The sequence below is a fragment of the Mastigoproctus giganteus genome, chromosome 6, assembly GCF_048544385.1.
Source record: "Mastigoproctus giganteus isolate SK-2022 chromosome 6, ASM4854438v1, whole genome shotgun sequence".
NCBI lineage: Eukaryota > Metazoa > Arthropoda > Arachnida > Uropygi > Thelyphonidae > Mastigoproctus > Mastigoproctus giganteus.
Genome location: NC_143580.1, coordinates 1645111 through 1672360, shown reverse-complemented (window position 1 = coordinate 1672360; position 27250 = coordinate 1645111). Strand labels below are relative to the sequence as shown.

The 27250-nt window shown below is 36.8% G+C and overlaps 1 protein-coding gene across 1 annotated transcript in view; it reads left to right on the top strand.

The window, feature by feature from the left end:
* Nucleotides 1-27250, top strand: part of Pgd (phosphogluconate dehydrogenase) — a 173275-nt gene that overhangs the window by 138142 nt on the left and 7883 nt on the right. The window contains exons 10-11 of the mRNA XM_090375793.1: nt 12160-12293; nt 22602-22824. Of these exons, the coding sequence (XP_090231919.1) occupies nt 12160-12293; nt 22602-22824 (357 nt within the window). The remainder of the gene's footprint in view (nt 1-12159; nt 12294-22601; nt 22825-27250) is intronic.

Here is a 27250-nt window from a genome sequence, read left to right as displayed (position 1 = left end):
TATCAATGATCTATCGAACTTTTGCAAGTAGAGATAGGGACGTGATAATCCATTATATAAGGCTTATGTTAGACCACACTTGGAATACTGTGTTCAAGTATGGAGACCGCACCTAAAGAAAGACATCGAGCTTCCTTCTTGAAAGGGTACAAAGACGGTTAACTCGCCTGGTGAGATCGGCAAAAGGACGTCCTTATGAAGAAAGACTTTGAATATGTGGGTTGCAGAGTTTGGAAACTAGACACCTTAGAGGAGATTTGATTGAGGCGTTTAAGGCTCTGAGGGGCATCAGTAAAATGAATGACAAAATTTTCAAGATTATAAATTATGCTAGAACTAGGGGACATAAATTCAAGTTACGGGGGGAAATGTTTAGATTGGACTGCAGGAAGTTTTATTTTAGCCAGCGAATTATAAATTACTGGAATAAGTTGCCTTCATGGGTGGTAGAGGCCGACAGTTTGGGGAAATTCAAAGGTCATCTGGATAGTACTTTCGGGTAAGGGAAGCGCATAGGATGATAGGTTTAATTTTTTTTATTTATTTTTTATTTTATTTATTTTTTTATTTATTAATTATTATTATTTAGTTATTTATTTTATTTATTTATTTTTTTTTTGTTTTTATCATTGTTTTGTTTGGATTTTTTTTTTTTGGCTGGTGCAGCATAAGCCATAGGCTTTCTTGCACCATGCGGCCGTTACTAATACTATAAAATGTGTTAATAAATTATATAATAGGCTATTTTGATAGCTTAATCTTAATATCTTATAAAATAACATGGAAAGATTCAGTTTCTAAAGTTTTTTTTATGGACAGGTGAAAGAATGAATAACCAGCAAATTGAGAATGATTCAGTAACAAATTTTAGACCAGAGGACATCAATGCTAAAGAATGAATATGGTGTTTGGGGGAGTATCACCCAGTAATGCTACTGTTGCAACATGGTCGGCAGAGTGCAAAAGACAGTAGTAGTCAGTTGATGATTTGAGGTCTGATTGACCAACCATCTTAAACAATCATTTCTGAAACATTCGCCTTTGTCGAAGAAAAAATTTTAGAAAAACAAATGAACTGAATTGTCTGAACTTGAAAAAGTACTTAACATTTCCCATGGAAGCATTTTACATTAATGCATTAGAATTTAGGAATATTCAAAGTTTGTGCAGGATGGCTTCCCAGAAACCTTTCATTCATGGCTAACATCAGAAAGTGGAGTCATCAAAAGAGAATTTAAAATTAATTCTTGCTAATCCTGATAGATTTTTACATAATTTGTGACTGGTGATGAAACTTTGCTACATCCTAAAGTAGAAAGCATTCAGTGGAATCACAAGGTATCTGCAATCCTGAAAAAGGTTTGAACCCAATCATCAGCTATAAAAGTGTTGACAAATTTTCTGGGACACAAAAGGATTATTGTTAATTGATTTACTTGCACCTAAAACTACAGTAACAGGTCAATATTATGTCAGCCTTATACAAAAGTTAAAAGCTGCACTTTGGAGAAAAAAGACGAATAAAGTTGGGTCATCAGGTTTTGCTACTCCATGACGGTGCACCTGAGCACAAAGCCTGGGTTGCACAGACTAAAATTCATGAATGTGGATTAGAACAATTAAATTAAATGGTAAAAGTCAGAAACAAGAGAGCCCAAACAAAAATGAATCCTAAAGTTGTTGCTGAATAAAATTTTCTGGAGTGTATTGTAAAGAACAAATGATGTATTACTATCCATGTGGGAAAAGAGCTGTTCAGCACAAGAAAACTGGCAATTCATATTTTTCAATTTATAGTTCTGAATACTGTGCAATAATTAATCTTGTATGAAAGTGAATTTGTATGAATTTCACCTTGCTATCATAAGTGAGGTTGCCTGACAAAGTTAGGGATGTCCTACTGCACAAAGTTTTTTTTTTTTTTTTTTTTTTGAAAACCCCAAACACGAGAGGTATTAGAACTTATAGTACTTTGTACCGTGCATGGGTTGGAGGTTGAGAAGATGAAAGAAGATATTTGTTGACATTAGACTTGAACTTCTATAGACTGTAATTTTCAGAAAATATGCATGAAGGAAGGTTGCTCCAGAAAACGGCAGTTGAATGAATAAACGAGGAAGATGAAAAGTTGGTTCTGTGGATTTGAAATTGGACAGCAAATGGCTGTTGGCTGCATGAGTTCTGACTGTTTTCAAAGAGCGAGTGGGAATTGTAGAAGCCAATTCAAAAGAACAGTGCCCATGGAAGTATCTATAGAAAAGGCATGCAGCCGAAACATACGTCTATGAGACAGCGAGTGGAGATACTCTGTTAGGAGTAGTCATTAATTAACCTAACTGCTCTCTTCTGAATGGACTCTACAGGGTGTCTCAAAAATATTGGTACAAACATTTAGGGGAGGTAGGTAACATCTAAAGTAATGTGAATCGCATAGGAACCCATAACCGTAAACATCACAGGAAAGTAGTAGCAGAGGCACAAGAAGCAAAAATGACACAAGACAGTAATTAGTGGCAAACATTTATTTGACATAATATTAACAATGGAGTACAAGATGGATGCATTTCATGATGTTACAACAGATGCTCGAAGCTTCCACCATGAGACGCTATGCATGCGTGACACATACGCAGCATGAATTGGCGGACGTGGCCAAACACACCTGGAGTTTCTTTGACAGTAGCAGCAGCGCAGACTTGTCTCGCCATGAGATCCATTTCCGTCTCCACAGGCGATTCATACATGATAGATTTGAGGGCCCCCCACAGAAAGAAATCATTGCCCAATAAATCAGATGAGCGTGGGGGCCAGGCAACTGGTCCACCACGGCCAATCCATCGACACCCAAAACACCTGTTCAAATTGTCACGAACACACTTTCCATAATGGGTAGGCGCCCCATCATGTTGAAACCAAATGTTGCATCTAACATTTGCTGTAATATCGTCAAGTAACTCTAGTAGAACTTGTTCAAGAAAGATCCAATATTTAGCAGAGTTCGTGCGGGATGGTAACAGGTATGGGCCGACTAAGCAGTCACCGACCATATCTGCCCACACATTTATTGCGAAGCGATGTTGTGCCGCATTGGGGTGCACACCGTGTGGGTTGTCGTGAGCCCACACATGAGCATTGTACTGATTGAATAAGCCTTCCCGAGTGAAATAAGCCTCATCCGTGAACAAAACATAGGCTGGAAAATTCAAGTCTTGAACACTTTCTTGGAGAAACCACTGCGCAAAAGCCACATGTGCAGGATGATCTTGGGGGAGCAGTAACTGAACCATTTGGAGATGAAAGGGGTGTAAGGAATCATCGTGCCAGACACACTGTACACTGCAACGAGACACTCCTAAGGCAGAGGCAATGTCACGTGTGCTGGTAGTAGGATTTTTCTGGACGGCATCCAACGCACTTTCTTCTATGGTTGGAGTTCGCATTGAATGTGGTCTGCCCCTGTTACCTCTAAATGACCCATAATCGCACAAATTTTGATGCACACACGCAAACAAACGGTGGTCTGGTACATGTCTGTCTGGGAAGCATTCTCCATAAATTCGTTGAGCGGCTTGTCCATTGCCCTCTGCTAATCCATACACTAGGTGCATGTCTGCCAGCTCACAGTTTGTATATTGATGCATGCTCTTCGTGCGACGACTACTGCTTGAATGAGTAAACCAGAAATTTTCCCTCTCACAAACTGATGAACTGCACCGTGTACCGACTTACGGTGACGTTTCCGGTTATGGGTTCCTATGCAATTCACATTCCTTTAGATGTTAGCTACCTCCCCTAAATGTTTGTACCAATATTTTTGAGACACCCTGTAGAAACCTGAGAGGTTTTGGGGGCATCACCCCAGATGTGGGAACAATATTCCATGGTAGGGCCGATTTGCGATTTGTACAGAGTGAACAGCTGTTTGGAAGAAAAGTAACGCCGGGAGCGAAAGAGAAAACGGTTTTTTAGATGCAGAGGAAGCAATATTTGTAATTTCCTTGTGCCAAGAGAGATTAGAAGTCAGGGTAATCCCCAAAAGAGATATATCATCTTGTCTAGAAATCAGAGTGTCACCAAAGATAAGCATAGGACCAGAAGAATCCTTTTTATGAGATATAAGACAGGACTGGCTTTTAGAAGGATTGAAATCAACTAAATTGTCCTTGCCCCACTGAGAATTACCTGGAGATTGGTATTTAAGGAATTGGTAGCGGATATTCGAGAAGTTGAAGCTGATTGAGCAGGGCAAGGCTTTTCAAACTGGGAAGTGGAATGAAGTGTGCTATCATCAGCGAAACTATGGATAGGATTTCTGGTCAATAGAAGAAGTTCATTAATATACAAGAGGAAAAGAGTGAGGGAAAGAGCTGTACCTTGGGGGACACCACTATTAGTGGAGAAGTAGAAGACAGAGCCATCTACCATCACCCTCAGTAAGCGGTCAGACAGAAAACTGGATAACCAATTATTGGAAGTTTGTTCAGAAGACCTTTTTTCCAAACACAATCGAAAGCCTTTGAGATGTCAAGAGCAACTATTTGTGTTTCACCAAACTTTTCCATTGAATTTGTCCATAAATGAGGTAACGTAACCCAGAATATCATCAGTGGATAGACACTGACAGAATTCGTACTGGCGATCATTGATCAGACGGAAAGTTTTTTGTAGTTTTGAGTTGGCAGTTAATTAAATTATCTATTACTTTAGAAAGAGTAGAATTGGACAATAATTGGATGGGAGGGATTTGTCACCCTTTTTAGAAACTGTATGGATATGAGCAAATTTTCTAGCAGAAGGAAAAACACCTTTGGAATAAGAAAGTGAAAATAGGTGGCAATGAACAAGAGTAAGTTCAGGAGCACAGATTTTCAGAACAAGTGGAGAAATACCATCAGGACCTTGAGTTTCCTTAGCATCAAGATTTGTCAAAATCTTTTTGACGGAAGACCGCAGGAAGCATTGAATGGAGAATTCTGGGAATGGTGAGAGGTGTTTTATCAAGATCATTAATACATGAGTTGGAAGAAAAATGGGATGCTAGCAGGTCAGCTTTATCCTTGGCTGAAGTTACAACAGAACCATCTGGTTCTGTTGTAACTGTACTGTGTACAGTTTTTACAGAGGTGGGAGCAGAGATGTGCAAATAGCTTTGGCAAGAGACCAGAATGCTCAGCTACCATTAGGGCAAGAAGCAAGTTTTCTACTCTTAGCCTGTTCAAACTCTAGTTTGGGATGATGATTAATAACTGCTTTACAATTGTTGCGATCTTTGGTGTAGGCAGAAAATGAAACTGAAGAATTGGAAACAAGCTAATTATGATATGCAACATTCTTTTCTTGAAGAGCCTTAGCACATTTATTGGAAAACCAAGGTTTAGATAAAGGACGAGATTTTAAAGTTGAGCGTGGAATAAAGGATTCCATTCCTACACGATAATTTCACTGACCTGACACGATCTGAGCAAACGTTGACATCAGAAGTTTCGAAACAGTAATCCAACCAAGGAAAAGAAAAGAAATCTTGCAAGTCATCCCATTTTGCATTCTTGTAATGCCGAGCAACACGAGGTTGGGAATAGCCATGAGATAAAGGCTCCATTGGAGAAGAGAATCACCAAGTTGTGATCTGAGGTGCCTAAAGGACCACTCACATTGACTGTGTACTTAGAAGGGTTGTTTGTGAGAAGTTGTTATTATTGGAGAAAACTGAAGGACATTTCACATAGGTCCATTTCAGTTCATTGCACTTTATGCAACAGTTCAATGCATGAAAATTCAGTCTATGAGACATTGATGTGTGACAGTTCAGTGTGTGAGACAATTTGGTGGCTACAACAATTTGGTAATCATGATGATTTGGTAAATTCAATGCGAAAATTTATTGTATGACAAAGTGAGACTGAAAGTGGAAACTTTTCACATGCTTTCAATTTAGTTATCTGTGTACTGTTCATATTTTTGAATGAGTACACTAACTGCCTTCATCTTTAGGCACATTAGGATGTATGTGTAAAGCACCTATTGTCTTTGCCATGGTTTCCATCTGTCTGTCTGCATGTAATAACATGGGTGACATGTAAGGGACTTTCATAAAATTTTATGCTTTTTTTTTAGAAAGATTTATATAACCATCCCAAATTTCATAAAATTCCTCCAATAGAAATTATTATTTTTGACCATATGTCCTAGTAATATGATCCTCACTGGATGGATTATCATGAAATTTTACATTTGGCTCTTTTATAAATATTTGTTAAGCCATCCTGAATTTCATAAATGAGGTGAATTTTATAAACTAATTTCATAAAATAGAAATGTGGCAGTTATATCTTTGTATATCTGTCTGCTTGTAACGATTCAACTCTTACTGTGTGAATTTTCGTGAAATTTTATATTTAGCTCTTTCAGAATGATTTGTCAACCATTCTCAAATTTTATAAAAATCAGATCAGTAGATATTCTCAAATTATTTCTTTTTTTATTAATGCATATTGCATAGGCTATTAATATTAATTATAAAAATGATGCATTAATGTTATTTATATAATGATATTAATACAGTGTAATGATAATAATACACTGACTGCCAAAAAACCTTTTGCAGTTGGCTGTCAACAGATAATTAAGTGTTCGTTGTCACACAGTGTGATCAAAAGTTCCTTGGTATTAAGTAAATACAGTAAACCCCCACTATTCGCGGTCACTGATTTAATATAAAATGAAACCTAAAAAAATGTGAATTTTAAAGTGCCGTGAACATTTCTCACTATAAAAAACATGGGAGTGGCTAAAATCATCTTTCCCGGTCAAAACAGCACTCATGGGTGGGGGGAAAGGGGTGACAAAATTGTGAGCATGGATATTTCCTGCTAATCCTTGTTCAGTATGTGTTCTGTGCTTGTTATGGAAGGTTTCGTTGTTTGCTTTTAAATGCTTATAAATTGAATAAATTTATCAATTTATAAATTGATATGCTTACAAAAGTGAAAAATCTACCGTTTTGCAGGTGTTAGTGTAAACAGACTTTTTTGAGTGTGTTAACGGTTAAAAGAAAGTGACTTTATTGTGGACAAGTTCTTTTCTAACCCCTACAAAAATATGGCTATGAATAACAAGGGAATTGTGAAAAGATCAAAGAAGGTGATGACATTAGCGAGTAAATTGAGTTATTAGACAAAATTTATAATGGTGAAAGTGTCTCATCAGTGGCAAAACATAAAATCAATGAGTCAACGCTACGATCAATCAAGAAATCGGAAGAAAAAATCCGCCGTAGGATCCGTGAAAACAGACCCTACGGCGACCCTAATTGCTTCAAAAATTTTCTCTGTAACTCGTGATATTAAATTAGAAAAAAATAGAAAAAGCTTTAAATCTGTGGATAGAAGACTGAACTCGAAATAAAATTCTTTTAAGTTCACTCATCATTCGTGAAAAGGCAAAACGCCTTTATCAACACTTTAGCGAAACTTGTAATAGCACTGGTGGGATAAGTTTTTTAGCTAGCAAAGGCACTGGTTTGAAAGATTTGTTTGAAATTTCTAATAAATATTACATTTAATATTAAATTGTTTCTTATTTTCATTTCGATGCCTTATGCTCGTATTTCACTATGTACTCTCTATGTATATAGTCATATTATGAAGGTACATATAATACATACATAGATAAAATTTTAGACTAATTTTTTTTCTTATATATTTCATACTTTGGAATGGAACCCTTTTATTACTATGGGAGCTATAACTCAGTATTCACGTTTTCGGTATTTGCGTAATTCTCAGGAACATAACCCCCACGAATAGCGGGGGTTTACTATATTGTGCTCTTTCCTGGGCTTCTTGGTCAGTCTGGTCATGGGAAAGAGTGATAATCTTTCCAATTTTCAGAAAGACGTTATTGTTCAAACATGTTTATTGGGAGATACAGTTGTGAAAAAGAAATCACTGGTGTGTCGAAAGCAACGATTTCAAAAGTATACAGTGAGCAGAACAAAAAGAAAATGCGGCTCTAAATAGAATTCAGCAGAGATCAGTACTTCAAGAACATGGTATAAAAAACACCTGTCGGGACACAGTATAAAAAACACCTGATATTGAACTCTGTTAATCATTACTCTTGTTCTTCAGATGGGAAAGGCAGCGGACTTAGGTGAGTTTGACATAGGTCAAATTGTAATGGCCAGATGACTGGGTCAGAGCATATCCGAAACGGCACGGCTGGTCAGCTGCAGTTAGTACCTACCGAAAGTGGTCCGAGGAGGTGAAACCACGAACTGTGCCGGTGAGGTGTTGGATGACCACAGTTCATTGATGCTTGAGGTGAGTGAAGGCTCTCCTGGATGGTACGTGGCAACAGAAAGGTGACTGTGGTGCAACTTGCCAGTAATTGAAATGCTGGTGACGGCAGTAATGTCTCACAACACAAAGTACATTGAACTCTGCTGAAAATGGGGCTGCTCCGAGTGCCCATGCTAACCATGGTTCACTGCACCGGTGACAGCACCTACAATGGGCACGCGAGCATTGAAACTGGACCTTGAGTGATTGGAAGAAGGTTGTCTGTCCAATGAATCACTTTTCCTGTTGCACCATGTGGATGGCCGGGTACATGTGCATTTTCCTGAGGAAATGATGGCGCCTGAATGCACCATGAAATGAAAACAAACCAGTGGCGGCGGTGTCATGCTTTGGGCGATGTTCTGCTGGGATGCCCTGGGTCCAGTTGTCCATGTGCCAGGCACTGTGACATCTACCTAAACATCATTGCTGACCAGGTACATACACCCTTTCATGGCAACAGTCTTCTCCTCTGGCAGTGCCATGTTTCAGCAGGATAATGCACCATGCCACACAACCCTGATTGTTCGAGACTGGTTCGCGTAACATGAGGAAGACATTCAGGTATTGTCCTGGCCTCCAAATTCTACAGACATCAGTCTCATCGAGCATCTGTGGTTTGTGTTGGAACAGCAATGCTGATCTGTGGAATCTCAACCACGGACCTTACAGGAGTTAAAGGCTGGTTACGTGTTGGTACCAGATACTACAAGACACATTTAGAAATCTTGTAGCATCCATGCCTCGCCAGGTACTAGCTGTTTTGGATGCACGGGGAGGACCAACATCATATTAGGTAGGGGGTCATAATGTTTTTGCTCATTGGTGTATGTTTTAGAAAAAATAACACAAAATTGATTCTTATTTTTTTTATTTTTTTATTTTTTTTCTTTGGTAGTTGTTGGCACATTGGCTTCTGTGGCCATAATGCACTTCCCAAGGTTTTTGCAGTACTTTGATCCAAGCCCAAGGCGGGATTTGAACCCATGACCTTTGGATTGCCAGGCAGGCACTTTACCCACCCGGCTAGCCCGGTTGGCCATTGATTCTTATAACAGAGCATATGATAACGATGAAAGTATAGTGCAATTTCCATATAAAAATGACCTTTTAGAGAGATAAATAGCTTAGTTATATAGTGAAAATCTCAATTTCCAAGGTCTTGGAACGAATTACCAAAAAAAAAAAGAAAAAAACAGTGTGTTATTGGGTTCACATTTATAATATTTTCAATACCTCCATTTATTTCTACAGGATGCAAAATATGTTTCCGCAATTTTTTTAAGTCTGCACGGGCTGGTAAAAACTTACGTAAAGTCGAATTCCGTAAGTCGTGTATTACATAAGCCAGGGAGAGCCTGTAGTCTAAACTTCTTCCCTTGCAATTTGAATTTATCACCATATGTTCTGAAATTCTCTATAACAGTGTGAAAATTACACCCCGATTCATTTTACTAACCCCTCTCAGAATTTATGAACCTCGATCAGAGGTGCCTGGCTGCTGGTGTCTGTGGCCCACATAATCTGAGTCTTTCATCATATGGTCGTCCTTTTGCCGATCTCATCATGCATATTGCCCATCTTTGCATCCTTTCAAGAAGCTCGATGTCTTTTTTTTTTCAGATGAGGTTCCTGTACTCGAACACAGTATTAAAGGACATACACAAACTTTTGCATTGAAGCCAGTCCTATCTGTGACTGGGATTGGCTTGAATGCATTTACAAAAACTAAAGTAATATATATTTTTTTCTTTTTTCTGTTATTTTCTAAATATTTTGCATTCGTGCTTTCTTAGTGACCAAAATTTTTCTTGGTTTTCCAAACCTTCTACTTCAATGATTTTCTTAATTTCTGTTTTATATGTGACTGTTGCAGCCACTAGTTGTCTTTCACCAAATTGCTACATTGAGCAAAATGTCATGCACCAAATTGTCTCTTACACCAAACTCTGTTGTCTTGCTACCAATTGACATGATCCCATTTCTCACAAGTCTGAAATTTCCACTAAATATGAAGGGACAAAAGGTAACCAGCCATAAGCAATACTTTCAGTCTGGAGATAAAGCATACTATTGCAAGAAGTTTCTGGAGAAGCCAGTACTTTGTTTTAACTGCTCTGGTGATTATCATAAAGAGCTACAAAGAAACAAAGTGAAGTTAAATACAAATATAACTGATCAATAATAAATCGGTGTATTGTGCCTATAAATTGCATATATTCTATTGTTAATGTTCCTATTTTTCTGGATGAAAAACCAGATTTTTCAGGGGTAAAAACCATGTGAACAATTCTCGTGGCCAGCTAATTCAGCTGTGGTGTGAAACAAGTGCATATAGCTTTAAACTGCCTTGTCAGGACTTTAGTTCAAGCCTTTTCACACATTGGGGAAGGACAGAAACTATAACTAATCTGCTACCACTGATGGCTTATGGAATGTGCTTTCAGCAAAGTTCATTCCCTGCATCAGTGGTGCAAATATATGATACTTTTGTTTGCTTGAAAAAAAAAAAAGAAGTTTGATTTACAAAAATACTTAATATTTGAGAGAGTTGCAATGCATGCTCTCAAATATTGGTGGCAGTAATATGTTAACTTTTGTACAAAATATTTCTGTTACACATAAATAGGAAGTTAAAAAAAAATTACAAATTAAAAAGTAAAAACCCTCCTCAGGTTAATCAAAAAAAAAAAAAAGTTCCTGATTTAAGCATCTTTGTCTTTGGTGATCAGTCTGAACAGAAGACCAGATATCATTCCCGTTCCCACCAACATAATGTCATCCAACCTCATCTTCTTCAATGCCTCCTCTCCATTGACTGTCCTAGTGGAATCATTCCCTATGCTCTTCATTGACATTGCATGTTGGTCTGAAAAAAATCCAGGGACGAGTGTAAATAAAAGAGCTAGATTGATATTTCTGCTCTCATTTTCCTTAATGTTATCATGAAAGCTATTCACTACAAGATGAAATGACTATCAGTCATTTCGCTCAATATCTGCCATTTTGTCTTCCAGTTCTTGTGAAGCCAATGTCCTCTTAACTTGTTGTTCAATAAATATTTCACCTTTCTCTTTTGTTTCTTCTTCCAAGAATTCTGAGCAGATCAGATGGATAGCATCATTTTCGATGAAATCACTCCTTGATCCATCGGCTGAGATACAAAAATTGGGGGAAAAAATTTTGCCACTATAAGACCATTATCTGATTTAAGTATGCTCTCATTGGGATGTGACGGAGCATCATTTAGCAACACTGCGTTTTATGGAATTTTTTTTTTATCTTCAAAAAAGGTTGAACTGAAACTTTTTCTGAAATCAATTTTCAATGATCTCTCTATAATATCCAGTATTATTTATTACCTATATATTTATTATTAATACAGGATAATTTTTGCCCAGTGTCTTTGAATGATTTTTTTTTTTTCTTGACTCTACTAAACACTGAAGGTTTCATTTTATGATTCTCATGCATTCTTGCAACAAATGATTTCAGATTATTTATGGTCTGGAACATATTTTTTCTTTATAAAAGTAAATGTTCTTGTACGCAAGCCATTTTCAATATAAGCATGTCCCATCCATGTTATAGATAATAACATTTGTATACATCCTGTACACTGTAAGTTTGTTATTAATATAGGTTTTTAAAATACATTTGATTTAATGGACTTGCGATAATAGCATCACCCATCCCTTCTCCCAATTGTTCATTAAATTGAGGTCCTACTGTATTGTATTTCATTAATATTGCTGAATTAAATATTTTTCAAGTTGTTTGTTGATTCATTTTTTTTTTTTTAAATTTTTATAATAAATAGGCTTTGTACGCATCCAAGATTATTTCATATGCTCAGGGATTCATGTTGCTGAAAGAAGCAGCTAAGGTTTATGGTTGGAAACTTAATTATGGCTCAATTGCCCTTATGTGGCGTGGAGGTTGTATTATTCGTAGGTAAGTGCTATTGAGTAAACCTGTGGTTGAAATTTTGAATGTCTGATTTCTCTGTTAATTGTACGTTTGTATATTTTTAAAGCCATATAAGCCAATATCTTGGATGTACCACCCCTACATTTTGTTGTGCTTTTAGATGTAATGCACGTATATTATTCAAAATAATTTGGTTTGTTACTTCTTCCTTAATGTTTATTATTATTTTTTTTTTTTGGGTTCAGAGATAGGTAAGCAGCCAGTAAACATCACAGCACTTTGTCCACTACTGAAAATATTCTTGTGGGCATGAAATCCTTTCTTCCAAACTCCACTTTAAAATCCTGTCCTTTATCTAAACTTTTGTTTTTCCAATAAATGTACAGCTAAGGCTGTCTTCAAGATAAAAACGTTTCATGTTACAGCTGGCTTGCATCCTGATCTCTGGGTCCATCTATATGCCTGCACAAAAGCTCGCAACAATTATAAAGCAGTTATCGATCCAAACTAGAATTTGAATGGAGAAGAGCAGGAAACTTTCTTCTAGTCCAAATTGTATTCAAGCTTTCTGGTCTCTTGCCAAAACTTTCGCTGCAATTTTTGTCCATCTATACTCTCACCTCTGTTAAAACTCAGGTTTTAACAGAGGTGGGAGTATAGTTTTAACTGGGTTTTAAAACCTGATTTTTAACAGAGGTGGGAGTACAGATGGACAAAAGAACAAAACTTATCAGTGGATGAGGAGGCAAAAGAATCGTCAGTGCTTCTTTTGCCTCCTCAGCTAAAGATAAAGCTGACTTATTAGCAACCTACTGTTCTTCTAACTCCTGTATTGACAATCAAGTATTGGTAAACCACTTCCTACCATTTCCAGTATGCTCCACTCAATATCCTCTATGGTCTTCAATCAAAAGAATGTCAGAAGGGAACATTCTGGTTGGAAATTTTCTGATATCTAGCCAGTCCCTAAAAGGGTGGCAAATCCCTATTATGAAATTATTGACCCATTGCACTTTACTCTTTTCAAAGTAATGGAAAAATCTATTAACTGCCAACTTCTTAACTATCAGTTTTTCCATATAATCAATGATCATCAATATGGATTGCATGTGTTGATCCACTTTTATATATGGATAAATTCAATGGAAAAGTTTTATGAAACTCAATATATTCATTATCTTCTGAGTAGTGGATATAAGAAGAAATTATATTTTAATTATTTTTTTTTATAAATTAATACTCAACTAGGACATCACAACAGCTAATAGATATTTTCATAGGCATATGCATGCATGTAGAAATATTCCTGTGGAATACTTCTAAGAATATGGCAAAAACTATATTTTTTATTTTAAAATGTTCTAAAATAAGTGTTAGGCTTTTCGATATGCTTTGTTTTAAAGAAGTTTAAAGCCAGATTTGCTTCTGCTAGTTTTCTGCACTTGATTGAATTTCCACTATTAAGAACGTAACATACACTGAGTGATCACTGAATTATGATCACTGAATTATAATCTACCTAATACTTTGTAGGTTCTCCTTTTTTTTCCCTCAGTACAGCAGCTATCCGACGTGGAATTGATTAAACAAGATGGCAGAAGCGTTCGAGGAGGTATGCCCAACCAATCTGTTTGTAATGCAGTCAGCAATGCAGGTATGGAGGTGATTGGTGTATCCAGATGCCTGATATGCCTTTCCATAATGTCCCACAAGTGCTCTAATGGATCGATATCAAGGGAGTTTAGAGGCCACCCGATATGCTGGAAGTCAGAACTGTGTTCCTCAAACCATTCCTGCACAAGTGCCTGATCACTTGGCGCATTTTCATCTTTGCAGACACCATCGCCATTCAGGAAAATGTTTAACGTAGTGGGGTGTACAAAGTCAGCAAGCAGTTGACGATAGCGGAGACCAGTGATACGTTGTTCCACATGCACCAGGGGTCCAAGTTCCTGCCAGTAAACATGCCCCACATCATACAACTGCCTCCACCGGCCTGCACTTTGATACCATGCATGATGGATCATGAGCCTCATGTTTTTGATGGCAAATCCATACATGACCATCCATGGTATGAAGTAAATAACATGACTCATCCAACCAGCACACCTTCTAGTCTTCTAGCATGCTCTTTGCACCAGGCAAGAGACTGGGCTAGCCAGGTGGGTAAAGTGCCTGCCTGGCAACCCAGAGGTCGCGGGTTTTAATCCCACCTCAGGCTTGGATCAGAGTAAAGTACAAAAACTTTGGGAGGTGCATTATGGCCACAGAGGCCGATGCGCCAACAACTAACAAAAAAACAACAAAAACAAACCAAGTGAGTCTTTTATGCTAATGACCCTTGTTTAGGAGAGGATGCCATAGGGGTCATCTGCTGGTATAGCCCATACGTTTGAACAATATCTAGCATGACACATGGTCATGCCAGATATTGTTCCGGGTTGGCCCATGTTGTATTGGGTAGTCAACTCTTCAACAGTACTGCATCTCTACGAGTCGTCAGACCCGGCGCTCATCTCTAATATCAACCTTTCGGTGACCTTTGCAGTTTTGCCATCGGGTTGTTGTTTGTCCATTTTGACGCCAGTCTTGGTACACTTTAACTACGGCAGCTCTCAAACACCCCCACCAGTTCAGCTGTTTGGGAAATTGAGGCACCAGCTCATCAAGCACCCACAGTCTTTCCTCTGTCAAAGTCTGATAAATCCTTCCTTTTACCCATCACACTCGGAATTTTACTACCTACTGAACCACTGACACCTTATCTATGCTACGTAGGTCGACTAACTCTCCACTCTCATACCTCACGTGGTCAATGGATTGCATTGTTTTCATAGGGGGTGGTCATAATTTAGTGATCACTCTGTGTATATGATATTGAATTTCAAATAAAACTTTACGATAAATCTGAAAATGAAATCAATAATATTGTATGCCAATGTAGTTAATGTTTACTATTTTACTTTTAGTACCATGGACAATAACAACAGCTGCATTGCTTACAGAATTGAAGTGCTGATGACTTCAGGTATATCATGTCATTTCAGTAGCCCATTATGGACATGCTGTATATGGCATGACAAGCTATGCTCTGAACACTAGCACTAAAAATATAGCTAGAACAGTTATAAAAATTGTAATAAGGATTCCACTTACAATCTGCAGATTGTGAAGTTTGCCAACAACATTAAAACAATAATCAACCAAAAACATTGATCAAAAACATAACATGAATTATATTCTCCACTAGAAAATTATAATCCAACTAACTTCTAATTTAAGAAACAAAAACCAAAAATAAATTAATATTAGACATCATTAGGCAACTTCTAAAAGTAATTACCCCAACTTTTGATGCACATTTTTATTAAACTAATAGCATTTGCCTAAGCCTATTGTAAACCACTATATAAGCATATGCAGAATGTCTAATACTCCAATCTGATTTTTTTATGAACATACTTCTAAAATTCCAACAAAATCAGTTTTGCAGATCAAAAATCAAAAATATACTGAAGGAATGTTAAAATTTGTACTTTCATCACACTGATAGCCATTTTAATTTTAAAGGTACCCCTCCCCTTTTTTCCCACATTCCCCATAGGCTGTTGTGGCCAGAGGCAAACTGTAGGTTTTAAAAGCTATATTTTATCAATATCACTTTCTAAGAAGCATGTCAAAACTTAATTCCTTCCAAAATTTCAACACAGTCTGTTGCAATTTTTAGAGAAATGATGTACTAATTTTAAAGATGATTTCTTTACTCAAGAAATCATCATGCACTAAGATACAGATAAAATTTAACTTCAACTTCCAAAGGAAAAAAAACCAACAAGGCCTGAAAATGCAACTTGCTAATACCTTAGGGGGATAACTTCACTATAAACCACAAATGTGAATATATAACTAATACTGTTGCAGTTATAATATTTCAGTGTTCAAAGGTTATGAGTATTCTAACAGATACATAGAATTAATACATAAGTAACACAATTTTGTTACTTATTTTGATTCTATAACAAACACAAATTACTGAGAAGTCACACAAAGAAAATACGCTTCCAAATTGTAGATTCCCACTGTACCAAAAATTCCACAGAAAAATAAATGTTTCTAATAGTATACAGGCAATTACTGTTTTTTTTTTTTTTTTTTTTTTTTTCCAAATATCTAGTATCAACAGAATTTAAAATATGAATGTTAATTGCAATAAAGAAATGCTAAACATTCATAAACATGGCATTTCAGACCATATGTGTAGCTATACAGTACATTACTCCTGTGCTAGCATTTATTTGTTCGTGCAGAGATAAGGAGGGAGGTCCAACTCTTAAAGAATTCCATATTTTAGATGCAGGCAAAATAATAAAATGAGCCTAAGATAAAATTATAGAGAACATGAAGGGTGTTTGGAATAAACTTTTATAAGTTCATTGATAATTTTGATGGATTTCAAAAACCAGCAGAGATAATACAAAATGAAACAGAAACTGTTTAATATTGCTAACTAATTGCAGCTTGAGGTTCTTCAACTGATGTTACTGATCTGCTTCAAACACACAATGGAGAGCTCACAAATGAGGACTCCTTGAAATGGCAAAATGTGAAGAAGCTGAGGAAGGTTTAAAAGCTGAAACTCCTGTTTGTTCCTTCATTCTCAAGGGGCTTATGAAGCTTTTCAACACATAGAAAAAGCAATTGAGATTTTCGAGTCACAAGATTCAAATTTCGAGTGCACTAAAAAAGTTGCTACAGATTTAAAAAATGCTTATAATGCTATCTTGAAATTTATAAATAAAAGAGAAGACTGTCTTAGAAATAAACAACCCTTGAAACTTTTTCGAAGAAAACTCTGGTGCTTCCAACAAATCAACCAGTGCCGAGCCAACAATGAGTGACGAACCATCAACGAGTGTGTATTTAGTCGATGATAATGAAGAATAAGCATTCTTTAATATTTGTGTGACAAATAATTTCTTTATTATTACAATTTTCTTGATTTTAAAGGCTATGTTTTCATTCCTTTGGATGAATAAATTTTTTAAGCATAAACTATTGTTTTGTTCACCTTTACTTAACATTACTTGGTAAAATTTCATTGTTAAGAATGTAACCTCTGTTTTTAGCATTACTTCTATGTCAAGTAAATTCCTGCTTTATGAGATTTCATTTTACGAGCGTGCCCTAAAAAGAATTAACTTGTAAAGTCGGGAACTACCTGTACTGCATTAATTTCTCAGTTATAAGCCTTAAAGTCATAAAATGATATGGTAGACCACACAAGAGTGTAATTTGCAATAAGTTATAAAGAGCATTATGGCATGCACAAACTGGCTCATGCTATACTTCTGACTTAACAAAACACTAGACATTAGAAATGCTTCCAGTAACTTCAGTGTAGACGCAGATTTGTAGCTAAACTTTGATACCTCAAGTAAAATAAGACTTGTCAGAATTAAATTGTTTCATTTTTATAACAAAAATTTAAAAATTGCAGTACAAATAACATATAACTGGATTTTTTTATCCTAGTAAAACCTTCTTACCTTGATTGTCTCAAGGTGTCAGTATTCTTTTGGTATATTTTATATATTTGTATTTGTAAATAAATAAATTTAGCTAATTTCATTCTCATTCCTTTTATTAATACAGGGGATTCCAGTTATTTTGGATGCATCAGGATAGTCCATTTTGGCCCAATTAAGTGGCTGCCCCCAATTATGCGAAGTTTCGCATAAATAGTTAAAAAATAGTGGACCCCCACCTTACGATTGATTCTCTGTACAATCAAATCACATTACGATGGACTTACCATAGTAAAGTACATTCACTATATGATATGTAGTAAGTGCAGGTCATTGTGATCATGTTTGTGAATTGAATTTTAATTCTAATAAGTGAAAATGGGAAAAATATTATCCACAGGCTATAAAAGTAAAGATATATTAAGCACAATTTTACACTTTATTACCTTACCAATTAAAAAATTAAATGATACTTGAAAATCAAAGAATATTTTCCACAGGTTAGCAAAATGAAAATAAATTTATGCTTACATGCATTGCTTAATTAATACATACTGTAATATGTACATACTAACTAGTTGATATTTCTGTTCACTGACATTTGGGGGTGGTGGTTAAAATTTAAAACAGTAAAAAAAAGATAAGCAATCAATAACAAAGAACATGGCATCCTCAAATTGTAACTAAGACGATACGTGCAAGTGAGAACAGAGTAACAAGTTACGTAGCTTAAAAAATAGGAATGAAGAGAAGATTTTGAAAATTTATTTTCAATATGTTTTTTATATGATTGAAGGTTTCATGGAAGGGGAAATACATTTTGCCATAATAACATAAAAACCCACAGAATTCCAGGTGTCGGTATTATCGCAAATTCAATAAGATAGTTTACTATCCATTTATAATAGATTGCACTAACAGAAAAGCCCAATAAACTGGAACCAACTAATTGTTTTTAATAAATGGCCAGACATAAATGGCCTTACTGTTTTATTTGAAAATTAAAATGGAGAGGTAGTTAATATTAGCATTAGTAGAGGCATTTGATGCAAGAAAGCAAGCTTATGCTGCATCAGCCAAAAAAAAAAAAAATAAAATAAAAATAAATAAATAAAAAATAACCACTTCCACTTCGCCCCTCTGTTCATTCGAAATACCTGTCCAGCTGAGCCTTAAACTTATTTAGGCTATCAACTTCCACGACAAGGGATGGAAGTCTGTTCCACCAACCAACCACCTGCTGGCTAAAGGCAAATTTCCTCAATTTGAATTTATGCCCTCTCAGGTGATTATTCTGAGCAAGAGGAAGAATCCCATCAGCATTGAGCATGCTCAAACCATTCAAGGCTTTATACACCTCTATCAGATCACCTTGCTGGTGCCTAGTCTCCAGGCACCTATCAACTTCCACAACGACAGATGGAAGTTTGTTCCAGCAATTAACCACCCGCTGGCTAAAGGAAAATTTCCGCACAATAATGGACCCAATACTGAATCCTGAGGGACTCCACTAATAACATTAGTTTATGATGAGCAGTATCCATTGATTACCACTCTCTGTCTTCTCCCCCTCAACCACCCCTTTATCCATAGCAGCAATTTGCCTCCAATGCCACACTGCTCCAATTTGTAATTTGCAAAACTTAAGCCTTTCTTCATAAGAGCACCCCTTTGTTCCATTCACCAATCTTGTTGCCCTTCTCTGTACTCGTTCCAACATCTCTACATCCTTCTTGAAATGAGGCCTCCAGACCTGTATACAGTACTCTAGGTGTGGCCTGACCATTGCCTTATACAAGGGAATAATCACCTCCTTATCCCTGCTAGAAAAATTCCTGTATATCATCGACAATACACCATGAGCTACTCTTGCAGCCCATCTGCACTGCTCAGAAAACTTCATATCTGCCTGCACAACCACCCCCGGTCCCTTTCATTCTCTACCACTGTCAGTGTAATACCACAGAGTTGATACGTTGCTCTGGGGTTGCTGTTTCCCATATGTAGTACTTTACATTTGTCAATGTTAAATTTCATTTGCCACCTCTCAGCCCATCTGCTCAACCTTTCCAGATCCTGTTGCAGTAGCATAGTAGTAGTAGTGGCATGTGATGCAAGAAAGCAAATGTATGAGCTTATGCAGCATCAGCCAAAAAAAAAAAAAAAATCACACCATTCCCTCCAAATGCCTGTCCAGTTCCTCCTTAAATTTATTCAACCTATCAACTTCCACAACGACAGATGGAAGTTTGTTCCAGCAATTAACCACCCGCTGGCTAAAGGAAAATTTCCGCACAATAATGGACCCATTACTGAATCCTGAGGGACTCCACTAATAACATTAGTTTATGATGAGCAGTATCCATTGATTACCACTCTCTGTCTTCTCCCCCTCAACCACCCCTTTATCCATAGCAGCAATTTGCCTCCAATGCCACACTGCTCCAATTTGTGCAGCAGTCTTCCATGTGCAACAGTATCAAAAGCCATCAATAATATATCAATATTCTCTTTCAGCAAGGAAAAGAAAAGATATGTACTTACAAATAAGGAGCAAAACCTTGTTACGACATTCAGAAAGGGAAGTAAAATCTGACACATACGGCTGCAATTTCTGTTTGTTTTGGTGGATGATATGAACAGGTGACATGAAGATTACACTGAAAAATAAATTGCAGGAGGTTAATTAAAAGGGATAAAAGTTTACAATTTTTTTTTATTTCCTTGAGGAAAAGTAGGTGGTTCTATTAAATTTATGCTGCATATAAATCTGAGCTTGGAAAACTTTGTATCACTCACGATTTTTAAATGAAATAACATTTATTTACAAGTAAATTTTTATTGTAATTTAGTCATGTAAAAATAAAGAATTTTTTCATTTTTACCTTTTATAAATTCTGACCAACATTCAACAAAAATATGGCAATCATATGTGAGTTTCACATTCCTGATTTCTTCCATATCATATATCTCTCTTTTGCCATAGTTATCATTGATAACATCCAGATCTGACTGGAAAAATATGAATCCAGGAAATATATCTTTAAAGATACATCGCAGCCCATTTTTTTTAAAAAAAAAGCATCCAGCATTTCTATAGCGATATCACTATAATTTTCATGTTTGCCATGGTCTTCTAAATAAGCTTCCATCCTATGGTTTGCCAACTGTTTTTTCGATATTGGGTATCCAGTTTTCTCTTTGACCACTCACTGCAGATGATGGTAGATGGCTCTGTCTTCTAATTTCTCCGCTAATGCTGGTGTTCTCCAAGGTTCAGTTTTTTTTCTTCCACTCCTTTCCTCTTGTATATTAATGACCTTCCATTGACCAGAAATCCTATCCATAGTTTTGCTGATGACAGCACATTGTGTTCCATCTTCCAGTTTGAGAAACCTTGCCCTGCACAAAACAGCTTCAACTTCTTGAAGCTGTTTGTCACTGCCAATTCCTTAAATGCTGATTTCCAGGTAATTCTCCATTGGGCAAAGATAACTTAGTTGATTTCAGCCGTTTTAAAACTCAGTCCTGTCTTATCTCATAAAAAAGGAGTTATTGAAGGTATTATCTTTTCTCTCTCTCTCTCTCTCTTGTCATAAGCACATTACAAATATTGCTTCCTCTGTCTCTAACTCTCAGTATTACTTTTCTCCCAAACAGCTGTTCACTCTGTACAAATTGTCAATATGCCCTACCATGTAATATTGTTCCCACATCTTGGGCGATGCCCCAAAAACCTCTCTCAGGCTTGTAGATTCCATTCAAAAGAGGAGAGTTAGGCTGATTAAAGACTCATCTCTAACAGTCTCTCCACTTTCTGTCTCGTCGACGTTCTGTTTCTGCTGCATGCCTTTTCTATAAATACTTCCATGGGCACTGTTCTTCTGAATTAGCTTCTATAATTCCTGCTCTATCTTCCAAAGCAAGTCCAAACACATGCTGCAAGCAGCCAACATCCTTTTGCTATCCAACTTCAAACTCACAGAATCAAATTTCTTTCTTCCTCACTTATTCTTTCAACTGCCGTTTTCAAGCAGATCCAGCAAATTTTTTTTCGAAGAATGAGACGTGGGGCATTTGCATGTAAACTCAGAAAAGGAGTCTTTTCCACCAGAACGTTCACCTGCTCCCCAGTCTTTCACTGCCATGGCTGCACTGCATGAGTGTGGCTTTGAAATATTAGCTGTTCATCACATCTAGCACCATTGGGCTTTCACCTCTTTCCTAATTTGTAAAAAATACCTGAATGGCTTCCATTTTTGCATCAACAGTGATGTCATTTTAGTCCTCCTTGAGGCCCAAGAAAAAACTTGATTCGCAGCTGGCGGCAAAAGTGTATTAATTCCAAAGGGATCTATGTTGAAAAGTAATATGCTACCAGACTCCTCAGATAAATCTTTCATACTCAGACCACAAACTTTTCAAATATCCCTTGTATTGTAAACTTTTGTTGACTTCTCCTTGGACAATTTTATAGAACACAAAAATCGAGCCCAACTAGAGGTGGATTTTGATATTGAAATCTGAAACATAGCCAATTTTATTTAGTTATTGAGATTGTTTGGAGTCTAATTGTACCAATTGTCTTTTGCATACCAATAAACTAATTAAAATACTTTGTGGAAAAAGTGACATTATTAAATCTTTCTCACCTTATAGTTTATTTCATGCTCTCACAATCTAAAATGCATGCATTAAAGTATTTAGTGTGTGACACCCAAGTAGTTAATTGATTGATAAATTTTTTCCAATTGCTTTTAACGATTAACATATTTCCTTTGATCTACAAATTTATTTTACATTCCAGTGTTTTTCTTGGAAATATCAAGAGCGCATTTGACAAAAATCCTAATCTTTCAAACCTACTTATGGATGACTTCTTTCGTGATGCAATTAAAAACTGTCAACAATCTTGGCGTCAAGCAGTAGCTGCTGCAGTAACTGTTGGCATTCCAACACCAGCTTTCAGTTCAGCTTTAGCCTTTTATGATGGTTTTAGAAATAGTTACCTTCCGGCCAATATGATTCAGGTAAAAATTCACTAAATCTCTTCTTTTTAAAGTAAACTATTTTAATTAATTTTACTCTACTCAAGTAAAGAAGGTTTAATGTCTGTTTCACATGCTAATATGGAAATGATTATGTATTTCAACTCATTGCTGCCAGTAGTGTTTGAAGAAATTCATGTTTAAAATAGTTTTATGGCTATAATTAGCAATAATTTAGAATTTTGTGCATAATTGAAGTTGTTATATTATTTGGCTGTATTATGGTGTTTATACTTAAATTATAATTGCAATTCCAAACATCTACCTGGCTTCTACCATTTCCCAAACCATGGTGGAATTCAGAATGCTCAGCAGCAAAAAAAGGCACGAAAAGCCTAGACAATATTACGATGATATCCCACCACAGCTAATTTTGCAGACTTTAAACACGCATGTGTTTAAAGCCTGCACATTATTCCAGTGTCAGAGCCTAAAGGAATTGGGGATCCATTTTGCTTCTTCTGTAAGGTGATCTACGACAAAATCTGGAAAATATCCAGTGCACTCCATCTCCACATCAATCTTGAAATATATAATGAATACACTATAGCAGACCCAATTGCAATAGCCAAACTCTTGGGGTAACATTTTCTAACATCTCAGCAACATCATCTTATTCTCCCAGAGGTTCTAGTCCTTAAACCCAAAACTGAGAAATAAGCCCTTAATTTTACATTAAAGGGTATTTACCCATATAATGGGCAATTTGCTATATACATGAACTGAAAAAACAGCTGTCACCTTTGCGAAAGCAAGTGGTGTTGGACTAGTTCTATTGTTGAAGAGCAATTTCCAGACAGCTGAAACCATTCTTACTTTTGCTAAGCCAGGAAATGATCCTAAATTTCTAACAAATTACTTTTCTTTTGCTCTGACTAACTGTTTATGCAGAATGTTGGAGACAATGGTCAATGCTAATCTTTTATGGTACTTAGAATCAAATGGCCTTCTCTTCCACATTCAGTGCAGCTTCCGAAGAAACAGGTCCACTTTGGACCACTTAGAGTTATAACATCTATTCAAGATCCTATCCTAAAAGGAGAATGCCTAATGTCCATCTTTAATATGGAAAAGGTTTATGACAAAACTTGAAGATTTGGTATTTTAAAATATCTTTATAACCTTGGTCTAAGAGGTCACCTTCCCATATTTGTTAAAAACTTTTAACTTGTTTTTACTTTCAAGTTAGAGTAGGATGCACCCTCTTTTGGCCCTTTTGTCAAGGAGAGAGAATAACACAAAGATCTCTTTTAAATTCTCTCCATTAAAGTAAACTACATTATCAAACAATTTCCTCAAACCATAACCGTGCACTCAAATCAATGACTAGCATGTTTTCCCATTCGTGCAACATGAGGGTTATCGAGAGACAACTGCAACAAGCCATTGATCACCTTAACTCCTGGGCAATAGCCAATCATTTTCTTACTGCAGAAGATTGTTGCAAGCATAGCCTTCACACCTAATTTAAGGTGGATAAAATGCGATTTTAGTAGTACTGGAGATAATTCTTGGAACTCTCATTTGACAAAAATAAGACTTGACACAATTCACTATCAGGCTATTCATATTGCTATTGGTGCATTCAGAACATCTCATGTCCAAAGTGTATAAGCGAACCATCCTTGTCACTTCAAAAGCAGTTGTCAAAAGCATACTGCCTTTACAGATTAGACTAGCCCATCTGAACATCTGATTTTGAGCCACGATCAGAAATTCTTTATAACATTTATCTGACTGCCAACTGTCCATTTGGCAAACACAGTGATACCCAATTCACTGTCAGGCTATTCACATTGATACTGGTGCATTCAGAACATCTCCTCACTAAAGTCTATGTGGAAGCAAATGAAACCATCCTTGTCACTTCAAAAACAGTTGTTTTTGCAGTATAGGGAATTACAGTTTAGCAGGGAGTTCAGCTTCCTGCCAGACTACCCTCGCTTGGACATCCATTTTTGAGCCACGATGGGAAATTCTTTATAAAATTTGACTGCAAACTGTCCATTTGGTATTCATGTCCAAGAGCTACTTTGAGAGCTTAACATCATAATAGACAAGGTTGCCCAATCACTAAAACAGCCCCATACATCCTGGCATGTTCAAATACCAGTATGTAACTTTCATCCTAAGAAAAGGATGAAGTCTGATACTCCATTCTTCCATATATCTTCAGCTCTATTCAGCAAACCAAGCTTAACATTCTGACTTCTTGCCAGTTTACACAGATGGCTCCAGAATTGTTATGCTCTCTCTCTCTCTCTCTTTCTCTCTCTCTCTCTCTCTCTCTCTCTCTCTCTCTCTCTCTCTGTGTGTGATGGCAGATCACTTGTGGATCCCTAATCTGATTGAGGTGTATAAAGCCTTGAATGGTTTGAGCATGCCCAATGCTAATGGGATTCTTCCTCTTTCTCAGAATAATCACCTGAGAGGGCATAAATTCAAATTGAGAAAAGACAGATGTAGGATAGACGTGAGGAAATTTGCCTTGAGCCAGCAGGTGGTTGGTTGGTGGAATAAACTTCCATCCCTTGTCGTGGAAGTTGATAGCCTAAATAAGTTTAAGGCCCAGCTGGACAGGTATTTCGAACCAACAGAGGGGTGAAGTGCAAGTGGTTATTTTTTATTTATTTATTTATTTTTATTTTATTTTATTTTATTTATTTATTTTTTTTTGGCTGATGCTGCATAAGCTTGCTTTCTTGCCTCAAATGCCTCTACTAATGCTAATGCTAATCATTTATAATCTTGAAAATTTCGTCCTCATTCATTTTACTGATGCCTCTCAGAGCCTTAAATACCTCAATCAAATCTCCTCTAAGGTGTCTAATTTCCAAACTCTACAACCCACATATTCGAAGTCTTTCTTCATAAGGACGGCCTTTTGCCGATCTCACCAGGCGAGTTACCCATCTTTGCACTCTTTCAAAGAAGCTCGATGTCTTTCTTTAGGTGCGGTCTCCATACTTGAACACAGTATTCCAAGTGTGGTCTAACAAAAGCCTTATATAATGGGATTATATAATCCTTCTATAATGGGATTTACATAGGTAAAGAACTCTTCTCTGTTTTTCTTTGCATCCTTTGCCAAGGAGTTCTCATAATCTGCCTTTGCTTGCCTAATCTCCTTTATGACTTGGTTACAGACCAATTTATATGTATCCCATGCATTTTTCTTCTTGGCCATATGTCTCATTAGTTCATCTGACATCCATTTAGGCCTAAACCTTGAACAATATTTCTTAGTTGGTATGTAAAGTCTAGTAGCTTCCAAGATAAGTTCTTTGAATGCTTCCCATCTTGAATTTGCTGTTGGTAACATCATCAGTTCGTCCCACTGTATAGAATTTAAATACTGTCTCAGACCATGATAGACACCTTTACGAAAGCAAAAACCCTTCCTTTTTACCCCTGATGGTAGTTACTTCTTTGAGTAAATCCCACTTCAGCACAATGTGATCACTGCCACCTAGTGGTTCATTTATCTGCAGATTCTTAATGCATGAAGAATCACTACTGATAATCAGATCAAGAGTATTACTCCCTCTAGTTGCCTCCCGAACATGCTGATGTAGAAAACAGTCATCCAATAAATCCACAAAAGCCTTGCTAGTGTGTGTGTGTGAGTGTGACGAACCCACAAATTCCAGTCAATATCTAGGAAATGAAAATCCCCCATTATAAGACTCTCTGATTTACTGGCCCACTTTATTTCCCTGTACAGTTTCTTATTATACTCATCAGTGTCATTAGGCCTATAGCACACTCCTACTCTCAATTTTGATTGCCCAATGCTTATGTCACACCAAACTGACTTGGCACTGCACTGTCCAGCGATGTCGACTGGCTTCACTTCCTTGGATTTTGTGTTTCTTAACTAATAGCATAACCCCTCCTCCCTTGCTGTCCTGTCTATCCTTTCTGTACACATTGTACTCCCCAAATTCCAGTTCTGCTTTCCATATATCTGTGTGACACCACATCTCTGATATCCCAACAATGTCTGCCTTTGATGTTTTGAGCAATACCTAAAATTCATCAAATTTATTTACCAAACTCCTAGCATTGGTGTACACGCAAGTATAAATGCACATGTTCCTATTCTTAGCTACCCTAACACAACCCAAGTGTTTACTTCTACGGCAATGACACCCAGCAGTCTCTGAAATATCCTGCATCTTGTTTTCTAGGCTGCTGTTCATTGCAGTAGAAGCAGTGCAAGAATCACTTTCACCTGTGCAAGTGGCTACTGTTAATCTATTAGTCCTTGTATCCCCCCCAAGCTAGCAGTTTTCTGACCCACCTAACACTGCCTCAATAGCATCAGCAAATATTCTTGCACCCTTTCTATTTAAGTGTATCCCATTCCTGTAGAAGCAGTCTCTCCTGTTAACAAGTACAGACCAGG